The sequence below is a fragment of the Mobula birostris genome, chromosome 21 (genome assembly GCF_030028105.1).
Source record: "Mobula birostris isolate sMobBir1 chromosome 21, sMobBir1.hap1, whole genome shotgun sequence".
Classification (NCBI taxonomy): domain Eukaryota; kingdom Metazoa; phylum Chordata; class Chondrichthyes; order Myliobatiformes; family Myliobatidae; genus Mobula; species Mobula birostris.
This window is the reverse complement of record NC_092390.1, coordinates 13,158,741-13,174,051: the sequence shown is the minus strand read 5'-3', so window position 1 is coordinate 13,174,051 and position 15,311 is coordinate 13,158,741. Positions and strand designations below refer to the sequence as shown.

The 15,311-nt window shown below is 45.6% G+C and overlaps 1 protein-coding gene across 2 annotated transcripts in view; it reads right to left on the bottom strand.

The window, feature by feature from the left end:
• Window positions 1-15,311, bottom strand: part of LOC140185601 (slit homolog 1 protein-like) — a 315,402-nt gene that overhangs the window by 157,125 nt on the left and 142,966 nt on the right. For both annotated transcript variants that reach the window (XM_072238998.1, XM_072238997.1), the window contains exon 10: window positions 9,106-9,177. In XM_072238998.1, coding sequence (XP_072095099.1) covers window positions 9,106-9,177 — 72 coding nt within the window. The remainder of the gene's footprint in view (window positions 1-9,105; window positions 9,178-15,311) is intronic.

The following is a 15,311-nucleotide window of genomic DNA, read 5'->3' as shown; positions in this document are numbered from 1 at the left end:
AAACTGCTCACAATACTCCGACCAATGCCTTCTAAAGCCTCAGTATCACACCCTTTCTCTTATATTCTAGTCCTTTCAAAATGAATGCTAACACTGCATTTGCCTTTCTTACCACTGACTCTATCTGCAAGTTAACCTTTAGGGAATCCCGTATAAGTTCTTCCAAGTCCCTTTGCACCACTGAATTTTGAATTTTGTCCCAGTTTTGAAAATAGTCAACATCTTTATTCCTTCTACAGAACCAAGGTGCATGACCAAACACTCCCCTACTATATTCCATCTGCCAATTCTATGCTAATTCTTCCAATCTCTCCTTCTGCAGACTCTCTGCTTCCTCAACACTACCTGCCCCTCCACCTATCTTTGTATCATCCGCAAACTTGGCCATAAAGTCATCAATTCCGTCACCCAAATCATTGACATATAATATGAAAAGAAGCGGTTTCAACACAGGCCCCTGCAGAACACCACTAGTCACCAGCAGCCAACCAGAACACACCCCCTGTATTACCAATCTTTGCCACCTGGCAATCAGCCAATCCTCTATCCATGCTAGTATCTTTCCTGTAATACCATGGGACACTTCCTGTAATAATGATCTTGTTAAGCAACTTCATATGTGGCGCCTTGTCAAAGGCCTTCTGAAAGTCCAAGTAAACAATGTACAGCAACTCTCCTGTATCTTATGGTCTTAATGTTTCCACATTCTCTTCAACCACATCTTTCAGAACCCTAGGGTGTGGTCCATCTGGTCCAAGTGACTTAACTACATTCAGAGCTTTCATCTTCCCAAGTACCTTCTCCTTAGTAATAGCAACTGCACACTGATTTCTGCCCCCTGACGCTCTCGAATTTTTGACATACTCCTAGTGTCTTCCACAGTGAAGACTGACGCAAATTACTTATTAAGTTCATCTGCCATTTCTTTGCCATTACTACCTCTCCAGCGTAACTTCTAATGTAATCTCATCTTTCCTGTAGGGTGGTGACCAGAACTGTACACAATACTCCAAGTGTAGACTAGCCAACAATTTGTACCGTTACAATGTGACATCCCAATGGTTATACTCAGTGCCTAGGCATATGAAGCTAAGCATACTGAATATGTTCTTCATGACCTGTGTCTCCAAAGAGTCCAGATCTAACCAACTCAACTCTCCTCATCCATCCCAGGCATGTAATGCAGTCATTAATGGACAAACTGGGTGAATATGGAACTGTTTGTAAGCTGGTTTGGCTGAGGTGAACTCCAGGGATATATTCAGGGCATGTTGAACACAAGAATGAGGGAGAAGTGGTTATGGGATGAGATAGGGTAGGGTGGGAGGAAACTGCCAGGGAGTGCCTGGCAAAGCATCAAAGAGTCAAGCATCACAGAAACAGGCCCTTCAGCCAGACTGGTCCACGACGATCAAGATACCCATCAAAGATTGTCCCATTTATCCCCATCCTAAGAACATAAGAAATAGGAGCAGGAGTCAGCCATCTGGCCCAAGGAGCCTGCTTCACCATTCAATAAGATCATGGCTGACCTTGGCCATGGACTCATCTCCACCTACCTGCAATTTCCCCATAACTCTTAATTCCCCTACGATACAAAAATCTATCCAACCTTGTCTTAAGTATATTTACTGAAGTAGTCTCCACGGCTTCATTGGGCAGAGAATTCCACAGATTCGCCACTCTCTGGGAAAAGCAGTTCCTCCTCATCTCCCTCCTAAATCTACTCCTGCGAATCTTGAGCCTATGTTACATAGTTCTACTCTCACCTATCAGTGGAAATAACTTTCATGCCTCTATCTTATCTATCCCTTTCATAATTTTATGTTTCTAAAATGTTCCTCTCATTCTTCTGAATTCCAGTGAGTACAGTCCCAGGCGACTCAATCTCTCCTCATAGGTTAACCCCTTCATCCCTGGAATCAACCCGGTGAATCTCCTCTGCACTGCCTCCAAAGCCAGTATATCCTTTCTCAAGTAAGGAGACCCTAACTGCACGCAGTACTCCAGGTGCGGCTTCACCAGTACCCTGTACAGTCGCAGCATAACCTCCCTGCTCTTAAATTCAATTCCTCTACCAGTGAAGGCCAACGTCCCATTTGCTTTCTTGATAGCCTGCTGCAGCTGCAAACCAGCCTTTTGTGATTCATGCACAAGTGTTCCCAAGTCCCTCTGCACAGCAGCATGCTGCAATTTTTTTAACCATTTATATAATCTGCTCTTTCATTTTTCCTTCCAAAGTGGATGACCTTGCATTTACCACCATTGTACTCCATCTGTCAGACTCTTGCCCATTCACTTAACCTATCTATATCTCTCTGCAGACTCTTCGTATCTTCTGCAAAATTTGCTTTTCCATTCAATTTACTGTCATCAGCAAAGTTAGATACACTACACTCAGTCCCCTCTTCCAGATTGTTAATCTTTCCTATCTGCGGACATTTGGTATCCACCAGCTGAAAATTGTAAGCACTAGATACAGTGGATGTGGAGAGGATGTTTCCAATATGTGAGAGTCTAGGACTAGCAGTCTCAGAAAAGAAGGGTCCCTTTAGAACAGAGATGAGGAAGAATTCCTTTGACTAGAGGGTGGTGAATCTGTGGATTTCATTGCCACAGATGGCTGTGGAGGCCAATTCATTGAGTATATTTAAAGCAGAGGTTAATGTGTTCTTGATTAGTAGGGGTGCCAAATGTTACAGAGAAGAGAATAGGGTTGAAAGGGAAAATAAATCAGCCATGTTGGAATGGTGTTGCAGATTCGATGGGCTGAATGGCTTAATTCTGCTCCTGTGTCTTATCTGTCATACAGCACAGAAACATACACCCTTTCTGCACTAATCCCAACTGATTTCCCCCACATTACCCCCTATGTTCTGTCATTCACCTACATACTGGGGGCAATTTACAATGACCAATTAACTCGCCCATCTTTGCGATATGGGCAGAACCTGGAGTGATCAGAAGCAACCCACACAGTCACAGTGAGAACTTGCAAACTCCACACATACAGGAGGTCAAGATTGAACCCTTCTCACTGAAACTGTGAGGTAATGGCTCTATCCACAATAACAGTTATTGCCAATTAATCTTACACAGGGTATGAAATATCTGTGAAGGACTATTGATCTATATCACAGTACGCTCTACCAGAGTGAGGGATCCAGTTAAAGCCACTTCAGAAAACAAACCTTGACCAAATCCTCAAAAATAAACCATGATAGCGCTCAAACTCACCGAGAAACAACGGAATAAAATCTGTACGCTTGTCCCTTGGCTTGAATCCGTTGCTGGTTGTTCGCTCTGGGCCCAGGGGAGGAGTTAGGGGTACAGATATTGAGGGGTTAAAGACTTCCCTTCTGCTGCCTTTAATCTAACAGATGGCTGATCGAAGGGAGGGGCTCGCCAGCAGAAGACAATCGGTGGCTCCAGTTCATTAATTTTATACGGTGTGTGAGATATTCATGAGGGAGATTAGGTTCATTTCAGGAAGGATATGCCTGGCACAGGTCAGTCATTTGATTCTGTTGTCTCTTGACCTGCAGACATGTCTGAGGATCACGGCTTGATGCAAAGCCCTGGTTTGCGCACGACACCACCATATCATTTCTACGCACTCCTCTTCAGAGATGACATTTTTATTGGAAGAAGTGGGGCAAAAATTTGCCAGAATGCTATCTACATTTGATAATGAGAAGAGGTGTCGTGCCTGGAAATATGAAAGCGAAAAGAGTGAGTGGAATTTGTGGGATTGGAAAGGAATTATGTGTTTATTTTTAAATTCTACTTTACAGAGGATTGTGGGAGGATGGGAACAGCAAGTTAATACCAAGCAAACCAGGGAAAACATTGGCTGAGCGAAACCTGGCTCTGTCTGTTCTAAGAACGATAGTTAATCATACAGCCAATAAGTGGGCCCTTCTGTCCTGTCGTCCATAGAACATAGGCTGTTGATGGTCTATGTTGCCCATAGAACGTAGACCATAGATGGAACTTAAAGCAGACAAGTGTGAGGTGTCCAATCACAAACAAGACAAAGTCTGCAGATGCTGGAAATCCAAGCAGCACACACACAGTGCTGTAGGAACTCAGCATCTATGGAAAGGAGTACAGTGAGGTGTTGCACTTTGGGAGGACAAATCAGGGTTGGACATGCATAGTGAATGGTAGAGCACTGAAGAGTAGGGTAGATCAGAAGGATCTGGGATTACAGATCCATAATCCCTTCAGAGTGGCATCTCAGGTAGAGAGGGTCATACAGAGATAGTTTGGCACATTGGCCTTCGTAAATCAGAGCACTGAGTACAGGAGTTGGGATGTTATGTTGTAGTTGAATATGACGTTGGTGAGGCCTAATTTGGAGTATTATGTGTAGTCTGCTCACGTACCTACGGGAAAGATATTAATAAGATTGAAAGAGTACAAAGAAAATTTATAAGAATGTTGCCAGTACTTGAGTTCCTGAGTTACAGGGAAAGATTGAATAGATTGAAAGGTGTGCCAAGGACATAGAATATCTAGTTAAGAAGAAAAGCTTACCAAAGGTTCAAGAAACTAGGTACTGTTAGAGCTCTAGAAAATTACAAGGGTGCCAGGAAGGAGCTCAAGAATGAAATTAGGAGAGCTAGAAGGGGTCATGAGAAGGCCTTGGCGAGCAAGATTATGGAGAACCCCAAGGCATTCTACAAGTAAGTGAAGAGCAAGAAGATAAAGCAAGTGCGAATAAGACCAATCAGGAGTGATTGTGAAACGTGCATGGAGTTAGAAGAGGTAGCAGAAGTACTTAATGAATACCTTGCTTCAGTATTCACCAGGGAAAAGGACCTTAGCAGTTGTGCGAATGACTTACAGCGGACTGAAATGCTTGAGCATATAGACATTAAGAAAGGACGTGCTGGCACTTTTGTAAGGTATTAAGCTAGGTAAGTCACTGGGACCGGATGAGATATACCCCAGGCTACTGTGGCAAGTGAGGGAGGAGATTGCTGAGCCTCTGGTGATGATCTTTGCATCATCAATAGGCACGGGAGAGGAACCAGAGGATTGGAAGATTGCAAACATTGTTCCCTTCTTCATGAAAGGGAGTGGCGATAACCCAAGAATGCAGCATCTCCAAGTTTGCGGATGACACAAAGCTGGGTGGCAGTGTTAGCTGTGAGGAGGATGCTAACAGGATGCAGGGTGACTTGGATAGGTTGGGTGAGTGGGCAAGTTCATGGCAGATGAAATTTAATGTGGATAAATGTGAAGTTATCCACTTTGGTGGCAAAAACAGGAAAACAGATTATTATCTGAATGGTGGCCGATTAGGAAAAGGGGAGGTGCAACGAGACCTGGGTGTCATTATACACCAGTCATTGAAAGTGGGCATGCAGGTACAGCAGGCGGTGAAAAAGGCGAATGGTATGCTGGCATTTATAGCAAGAGGATTCGAGTACAGGAGCAGGGAGGTACTACTGCAGTTGTACAAGGCCTTGGTGAGACCACACCTGGAGTATTGTGTGCAGTTTTGGTCCCCTAATCTGAGGAAAGACATCCTTGCCATAGAAGGAGTACAAAGAAGGTTCACCAGATTGATTCCTGGGATGGCAGGACTTTCATATGATGAAAGACTGGATGAACTAGGCTTATACTCGTTGGAATTTAGAAGATTGAGGGGGGATCTGATTGAAACGTATAAAATCCTAAAGGGATTGGACAGACTAGATGCAGGAAGATTGTTCCCGATGTTGGGGAAGTCCAGAATGAGTGGTCACAGTTTGAGGATAAAGGGGAAGCCTTTTAGGACCAAGATTAGGAAAAACTTCTTCACACAGAGAGTGGTGAATCTGTGGAATTCTCTGCCACAGGAAACAGTTGAGGCCAGTTCATTGGCTATATTTAAGAGGGAGTTAGATATGGCCCTTGTGGCTAAAGGGATGGGGGGGTATGGAGAGAAGGCAGGTACAGGGTTCTGAGTTGGATGATCAGCCATGATCATACTGAATGGCGGTGCAGGCTCGAAGGGCCGAATGGCCTACTCCTGCACCTATTTTCTATGTTTCTATGTTTTCTATGTTCTGGGGCCCCTCCTCTTTGTGATTTTTATAAATGACCTGGATGAGGAAGGAGAAGGGTGGGTTAGTAAGTTTGGTGATGACACAGAGGTTGGGGGTGTTGTGGATCGTCCAGAGGGTTGACAGAGATTACTGTGGGATATCGATAGGATGCAGAACTGGGCTGAGAAGTGGCAGATGGAGTTCAACCCAGATAAGTGTGAAGTGGCTTATTTCGGTAAGTCAGATTTGAAGGCAATATAATATTAATGGTAAGACTTTTGGCAGTGTGGAGGATCAGCAAGACCTTGGGGTCCACATCCACGTTGACAGCATTGTTAAGAAGGCTTATGATGTGATGGCCTTCATCAACTATAGGATTGAGTTCAAGAGCTGTGATGTTAAAGCTATATAAGACCTTGGTTAGACCCTAATTGGAGTACTATGTCCAGTTCTGGTCACCTCACTACAGGAAGGATGTGGATACTATAGAGATTTACAAGGATGTTGCCTGGATTGGGGAGCATGCCTTATGAGAATAGGTTGAGTGAACTTGGCTTTTTCTCTTTGGAGTGACGGAGGATGAGAGGTGACCTGATGGAGGTGTATAAGATGATGAGAGGCATTGATCATGTGGATAGTCAGAGGCTTTTTCCCCAGGGCTGAAATAGCTAACACAAGGGGGCATAGTTTTAGGGTGCTTGGAAGTAGGTGTAAGGGGGATGTCAGATGTAAGTTTTTCAGAGTGGTGGGTGCATGGAACGCACTGCCAGCGACGGTGGTAGAGGCAGATACAATAGGGTCTTTTAAGAGACTCTTTGATAGGTACAAGGAGCATAGAAAAAAAGAGGGCTATGCGGTAGGGAAATTCTAGGCAGTTTCTAGAGTAAGTTACATGGTTGGCACAACATTGTGGGCTGAAGGGCCTGTAATATGCTGTAGATTTTCTATGTTCTATGTTCTATGTTTTAGATTAGGACTTTATTCCCTGCGGTGTTGGAAAATGGGGGAAGATTTGATAGAAGCATACAAAATTACGGGTGGTTGAGACAGGATAAACTCAAGCAGGCTTTTATCACTGAGATTGGGTGAGACTAGAACTAGAGGTCATAGGCTATGGGGGAATGGTAAAATATTTAAGGTGAATCTGAGGGAATTTCTTCACTCAGAGGGTGGTGTGAACGTGGAGTGAGCTGCCAGCAGACGTGGTGGATGTGGGTTCGACTGCTACACTTAAGAGCTGTTTGGATAAGTACATGATGGGAAGGGCATGGAGGGCAATGGTCCAGGAGCAGGTTGATGGGACTACGCAGAACTACAATTCAACATGACTAGATGGGCTGAAAGGCCTGCTCCCTGTGTGGTACAGATATACAGCATACAGCACAAAAACAGGACCTTCAGCCCGTGAGGTCTGTGTTCAACCCCGTGATAAGTTACACTAAATCTCTTCTCATGATCCTGGTGAACCTCATCAGCACCTCTCTGAAACCTCCATATGTTTCCTGAAACGGGGCAATCAGAACTTCACACAGTACTCCAAACATCGTCCCTGAGTACAGCTTTGGATACTGACAAATATTCATTTCTGAGCAGACTCAACAACCACAATCTGCATTTAAAGAGTCCCTGTAACTTGGAATACATCTTCAGGTGATGTAGAGGCAACGTGCAAGTACATAATCATACATAACAATGGGACATGTAAACAGGACATTCAACTATGTATCCAACCCCTCCGTCCCTGTCATGGGAGTGTGTGATGGGGCAGTGTAGAGGGAGCTTCACTCTGTGTCTAACCTGTGCTGTCCCTGTCCTGGGAGTGTGTGATGGGACAGTGTAGAGGGAGTTTCACTCCGTATCTAACCCGTGCTGTCCCTGTCCTGGGAGTGTGTGATGGGACAGTGTAGAGGGAGCTTCACTCTGTATCTAACCCGTGCTGTCCCTGTCCTGGGAGTGTGTGATGGGACAGTGTAGAGAGAGCTTCACTCTGTATCTAACCCGTGCTGTCCCTGTCCTGGGAATGTGTGATGGGACAGTGTAGAGGGAGATTCACTCTGAAGACTCTTGACACTGACAGAAATAAACACAGTCTCTCTGCCTGAAGTAGAGTGACTCTTTGATTTTAAATAGTGCCCCCTTAATTCTTGCCCTCCTCCATGAGGAAGCTTTCTCTCTACATCCTCGCCCTCAGGGTCTGAAATGTTTCAATCACATTGCTGCTTACTCTTCAACAAGCCAGTGCTTAAAAACCGCAGAAGAGAACCCACCCATTCTCCGAACAGCTCTCAGTGAATTAATATCATAATTAAGACCAGTGCTGTAGACAGATCTCCGGATATGGTCTCACCACTGCCCTGGGCTCCATCTGTGGACGAGCTCCCACAATGGTGTCATTGGCTGCCTCAGACTGGGCAGCATGATGGTGTAGCGGCTAGTGTGACAACGTTTCTCGCGCCAGCAACCGGCTTCAATTCCTGCAGCTCCCTGTAAATCTCTCTGTTTATACATTGTGCAGTGACCTTGTGGGTTTCCCCTGTGTGCTTTGGTTTCTTCTCACATTTCAGAAATATGGGCCAGTATGTGTTACTGAGTGGTGGGTGATCTACCTTGGCGCTGAAAGCATGGCGATGCTCGCGAGCTGCCCCCAGCACAGCCCGAGACTCTGTTCCTCACCGACACTAATGATGCATTTCACTGTTTTTCAATGTTTTGATATACATACGACAAATAAAATTAATCAGAACCCACAGATCCTGTGGGACTGCCTCACAAGAAGGATGGCATAGCCTCCCTACTTTCCCATCTGTGTTGGGCACTTGGCCAAGTGGTGAAGGCATTCGTCTAGTGATCTGAAGGTCGCTAGTTCGAGCCTCAGCTGTGGCAGCGTGTTTGTGTCCTTGAGCAAGGCACTTAACCACACGTTGCTCTAGTGTCTATGTGAGGAGTGGCTCCCCCCACACAGACTTCCAATCGACGCAGGCTCTCATGGTCTGAGTCGACGTTCCTTCCCCTTTCCCATCCGCCTCTCCTAGCAAAAGGCAATGGCGTTCCACGAGCGCACACTTACATCCGCCGTAGTTTTTTGTACGTGGTAAACGTCCCCGGTGGAACGGATTTGATTCCATTCTGCTCCAGTCGTCTGGAAAGGAAGTGAAATGGGACAGTGAGGATGATTCAAAACAAGAGGCCATACACCATCAGCAGCCCTGTGATCGCACAAGCAAATCCCCCCAAATATTAAAGTAGCATATCGCCAGGTGCTTCATAGTCCTGGAGTCACAAGGCATGAAAACAACACACTTCATCCACGCTGACTATAATAATCCCACTTAGAGCACAAGACAGAGGGACATTATTAGGCCATTCAGCCCATTAAGTCTGCTCCAATATTCGAACACAGCTGATTTATTTTCCTTCTAAACCCCATTCTCCTGCTATCTCCCTGTAACCTTTGACACCCTTACTAATCAAGAACCTCCACCTGAAATGTACCCAGTGACTATGCCATAACTGTCTATGGCAATGAATTTCACAGATTCACCACCCTCTGGCTAAAAAAGATATCTCCTCATCTCTGTTCTAAAAAGACATCATTGTATTCTGAGGCTGTGCTCTTTGATCCTAGACCCTCCCATGATTGGAGCCATTCTCTCCCTGCCAACCCTATCGAGACCCTGCAATGTTTGGTATGCTTCATGAGATTCACGACTCCCTCCAACACCCACCACTCATCTTCTAAACTACAGTGAGGACAGGTCCAGAGCCATCAGATATCGCTCATACTCAAACCCTTTCCTTCCTGTAAACCCCCTGTAAAGAGCCACGTGATAATGTAACAGGTCTATCAAACGCTGGTTGGACCACACTTGGAGTATTGTGTTCAGTTCTGGTCGCCTCATTATAGGAATGATGTCGAAGCTTCAGGGAATTCACCAGGATCCTGCCTGGATTGGAGAGCATGTCCTAAGATAATAGGTCTTTTCTACATGAAGTGAAGGAGGATGAGAGGTGACTGGATAAAGGTGTACAACGTGATAAGAGCCACAGATGTAGTGGACAGCCAGACTTTTTCCCAGGGTAGAAATTACTTTTACAAAGAGGCGTAACTTTAAGGTGATTGGAGCAAAGAATAGGGGGAATGTCACAGTAGTGTTTTTTTTCCACACAGAGTGTGGTGGGTGCATGGGCAATGTTGCCGGGGTGATGGTAGAGGCATCATGCACAGGGTCAGCACAGACATTGTGGGCCGAATGGCCTGCTCCCGTACAGTGCTGTTCTACCTTCTTTGTCCTTTATAGGCATCCATTAGTCTCGTGAGACCATGGATTTGTGCCTTGGAAGGTTTCCAGGGTGCAGGCCTGGGCAAGGTTGCATGGAAGACCGGCAGTTGCCCATGCTGCAAGTCTCTCCTCTCCACGCCATCGATGTTGTCCAAGGGAAGGGCATTAGGACCCATACAGCTTGGCACCGGTGTTGTTGCAGAGCAATGTGTGGTTAAGTGCCTTGCTCAAGGACACAACACGCTGCCTCAGCCAAGGCTCGAACTAGTGACCTTCAGGTTGCTAGACGAACGCCTTAACCACTTGGCCATGCGCCAACACTCTGTGTCCTTAACATCCAACTTTTTGAATGAATAGACTAAGCTCAGCTGAACATCTCAGGGAACAGAGTCACCCTGGCACTGGACAGTGTGTACTGTGGGGACAGGTCATGGCTGCGAGAGTGAAGACCGTGGTTCATTACTGACTGCTAGCCAGTACTGTTTCGGACTTTGTCTGAAAGCCCTTCATGACAACCCAGCCATAGCCTTTAGCAAAGGGCAAACAGCCACAGGATGCGGGGTAAAAAGTGGAAAGTGTTGATTGTCTCGCCTGTAAATGTGGATTAACACAATGGAATTGTGCAATATGATGCAAATTATATTTGTGCCATCACTTGAGTCCATTCACAATTGACTGTTTTCTCTTGTTTTCTGAATCATTTTCCCCAGCTTTGTAACAACTGATTGAAAGGACCGTAGTACTTGGCACAATGAGACAAAAATCAAGAAGCTTCACTCTGTATCTAACCCGTGCTGTCCCTCCCCCTGGACCGTGTGATGGGACATTGTAGAGGGAGTTTCACTCTATATCTAACCTGTGCTGTCCCTGTCCTGGGAGTGTGTGATGGGACAGGGTAGAGGGAGCTTCACTCTGTTTCTAACCCGTGCTGTCCCTGCCCTGGGAGTGTGTGATGGGACAGTGTAGAGGGAGCTTCACTCTATCTAACCCGTGCTGTCCCTGTCCTGGGAGTGTGTGATGGGACAGTGTAGAGGGAGCTTCACTCTGTATCTAACCCGTACTGTCCCTGTCCTGGGAGTGTGTGATGGGACAGTGTAGAGGGAGATTCACTCTGTATCTAACCCGTGCTGTCCCTGTCCTGGGAGTGTGTGATGGGACATTGTAGAGGGAGTTTCACTCTGTATCTAACCCGTGCTGTCCCTGTCTTGGGAGTGTGTGATGGGATATTGTAGAGGGAGTTTCACTCTGTATCTAAGCCGTGCTGTCCCTGTCCTGGGAGTGTGTGATGGACAGTGTAGAGGGAGCTTCACTCTGTATCTACCCCATGCTGTCCCTGTCCTGGGAGTGTGTGATGGGATAGTGTAGAGGGAGCTTCACTCTGTAACTAACCCGTACTGTCCCTGCCCTGGGAGTGTGTGATGGGACAGTGTAGAGGGAGCTTCACTCTGTATCTAACCCGTGCTGTCCCTGTCCTGGGAGTGTGTGATGGGACAGTGTAGAGGGAAATTCACTCTGTATCTAACCCGTGCTGTCCCTGTCCTGGGAGTGTGTGATGGGACAGTGTAGAGGGAGCTTCACTCTGTATCTAACCCGTGCTGTCCCTGTCCTGTGAGTGTGTGATGGGACAGTGTAGAGGGAAATTCACTCTGTATCTAATCTGTTTTGCTGGAAATGCAGCATTTAACAGCTTTGACTTCAACAATCAAATCAGCAAGAGTAAGGAAGAGACATATAAGAGGATTACACAGAATTCTGCCAAAATCTGGGTTTTTAATCTTAAATGCCTTTCCCCGGAGTAACCATTAACTTTTAAACATATAATCCTATTTCATGGACAAAAGTTTCCCTTAATTAGCCCATTGTTGGGCTTTCAGCTTTGTATCCCTGTGAGACAAGCCGCCTTCACCGTGAGATGCTTCTGTGTTTAATCTGTCGTCTTGTCAAGCGTTTATTTCTTCACTAATTCTCTTTGTATGGTTTGTCTGCTCTTGTGAAGGTCTGACTGTAGCTATAGCTCACCCGTGCCTGCCTTGCATTGGCTCAGCTAGACAGCCCCACACCAGTACAGGTGGGGCTTGGTGTCGACATAGGAGGGAACTGCTGTCTGCATTGGGACAGCTGGTAACAGCTGCGTGTACAGCTGAGTTTTTGGGTAAAGGTGATTCTTGGTGAGCAGGTGGGAGTTTACAGAGAAATTGGCCAAAGGGCCTTTGTGGGTGCAGTAATGATTCTGTAGGCAGGGGTGGTGAACCTATGCCAAATGACATGGTCCAATACTTTGTTGGCACGTGACATGCAGTGCCACCCCTCAACTCTTTAAAACCCAATAATGATTATCTTTATCTTAATTAATTTTTATTTTATTGAGTAGACCCTTCTGGCCCTTTGAGCTACATCACCCAAGAATGCCCCAATTTAATCCTAGCCCAATCACGGGACAAGTTACAATGACCAATTCACCTACCAACCGGTTTGTCTTTGGACTGTGTGAGGAAACAAGAGCACTCGGAGGAAGCCCATGCAGCCATGGAGAGAACATACAAACTCCTTACAGGCAGCGATGGGAATTGAAGCTGGGTCGTCTGTACCATAAAATGTTGTGCTAAGCACTACACTACCATGCTGCCCCACGCCATTGGCCCTACTGGCAAATGAAGCAATCCGTCTCTGTTATTTACAGCAAAACAATGAATACACATAAACAAGGCACTCCTTTTTCTTAAGAAAGTCCATGATTATTATTACTAATTGATTAATCAATCATTAGTCACTAATAATAATTAATCAATTAGTCTTTAATTCAGTAATAAATCTGTACACATGCACTTTTGAGACATTGTGCCCAAATTAGCGATATTCTAAAAAAATCTCACTGTTCAAGATTACCACGGCATGTGAGAGAATTTTTTTTGGAGATTATTGTCAGATTGGGCACAAAAAGGCTCGCCATTTCTGCTATGAGGAGCGGTCGGGCTGACCTAGACTCTACTGGCTTGTCTACTCTGCCAGCATCAATGGAAAAGGCAACCATATCTTCAGCAGAAAAGGGCTTTCGACTTACTATTGACCCTAGCTGAACCTGATTTCCAATCCCTCCTCCCCCCAACCTTGCTGTGTCAAGTGATATTGAATCACTGTCAAAGACTTCCCCCCAGCTGTTTGACAACAACAGACTGAGCGTGGTAGCTTATTGTGATATAATCTGTATTAGTTTAGACCTATCCCAGTAATAATACAGTTTAAGAGTTTATGCTATGTTAGATCTAAAGAGAAAAGATTGGCTTAATTTGTCACATGTATATTGAAACATCAGATACTCAGTGAAATAAGGCATTTGTGTTAACGACCAACATAGTCTGAGGATGTGCTGGGACCAGCCCGCAGGTGTCCCCATGGTTCCGGCTCCAGTATGCAATGGCACAGCACAGTGGGGTAGTGGTCAGCACAATGTTTCACAGTACCAGTGACCCAGGTTTATTTCCCACTGCTGTCCGCAAGAACCTTCCCCCTGTGACTGTGTGGGTTTCCTAAAGATGCCTCAATTTCCTCCCACATTCCAAACTGTAACATTTGTTGGGTGAAATGATCATTGTAAATTGTCCCGTGATTAGGCTGGGGTTAAATTGGGTTGCCGGCGGTGTGGCTCGAAGGGCCGTAATGGACTACTCTGCGCGGTACCTCAGTAAATAACTAAACAAACAAAGCATGCACACAACTTCCTAGCCCTAACCCGTGCGCCTTTGGAACGTGTGAGGAAACTGGACCATCCGTAGGAAACCCATGCCATCATCGGGAGAACATACAAAATCCTTACCCCACAGCAGCAGGAGCTGAATCCCGATCAGAGTTTGCTGGCACCGTAGAGCAATTGCACTAACCACCGCCCTGCCATGCTGCCCCGGCCCCCCACTATTCTAACTGTAACAGAGATTAATAGCGTAGCTTAGGGTATTCTGCAATTGTTTAGCTCCTTCAGCCATACAGGTTAATAGTTTAATGTATTTTGCATTAATTTAGATTTATCCCAACAAATAATATAGGTTAATTTAGAGTATTCTGCATTGGTTGAATTCCATACCAAATAGGTCTCATAACAATAATTACAAATCAAACTTTGACAATTCATGGTAGCAAAATGCTTCCAAATCTGAGATTGGCCATCGAGGCATTCTGAACTGAACGGTGACCTGCAGCGGCAAGGGAAAGGATACCTGTTATTGATCACCATCCGGTTAAATCTGCAGCTAATTATGTGTGTGTGTGTGTGTGTGTGTGTGTGTGTGTGTGTGTGTGTGTGTGTGTGTGTGTATGCATGCATGTGACTGTGTGTCTTACCCGATGGGTTAAGGCTTTACCACAGGCATTCAAGGCATTCATTGTTGAATCGCTTGCAAGCTGACGAACAGAGATGAGGAGGAATTTCTTTAACCTGAGGGTGGTGAATCTGTGGAATTCATTGCCACAGATGGCTGCGGAGGCCAAGTTGTTGGGTATATTTAAAGCGGAGGTTAATAGGATCTTGATTAGTCAGGGCATCAAAGGTTACTGGGAGAATAGGGTTGAGAGGAATAATAAATCAACCATAAACAAATGGCTGAGCAGACATGATGGATTGAATGATCTAATTCTGCTCCTGTGTCTTATGATCTTTGAGTCATATTGATGTGTGATTAGCTGCTTATATGTGACTCTCAGCACAAGTGTGTTGGTGGGCTGTTTGATTAGAGAAAAGCAGGTAATTTCTGATCCATCGCTTCCTGCCTGCGAGAAGTGGGTGGGGAGGGTGGTGAATAGCCAATCATGACTTCATTGCACTCTCCTCAATTATATCCAACCACAAGAGGATTGGAAACACGTGTGAGCCCACTGCAGTCACTCAGAGAGGAAGACCAGGCTCTCACCAATATGAGAAGCAGATGTGCTGGAAACGACCCCCTGTGGAAGAGGGCTGAGAGTGGCGATGGTGATCACTGCACTGAGACCGCCCGACCAC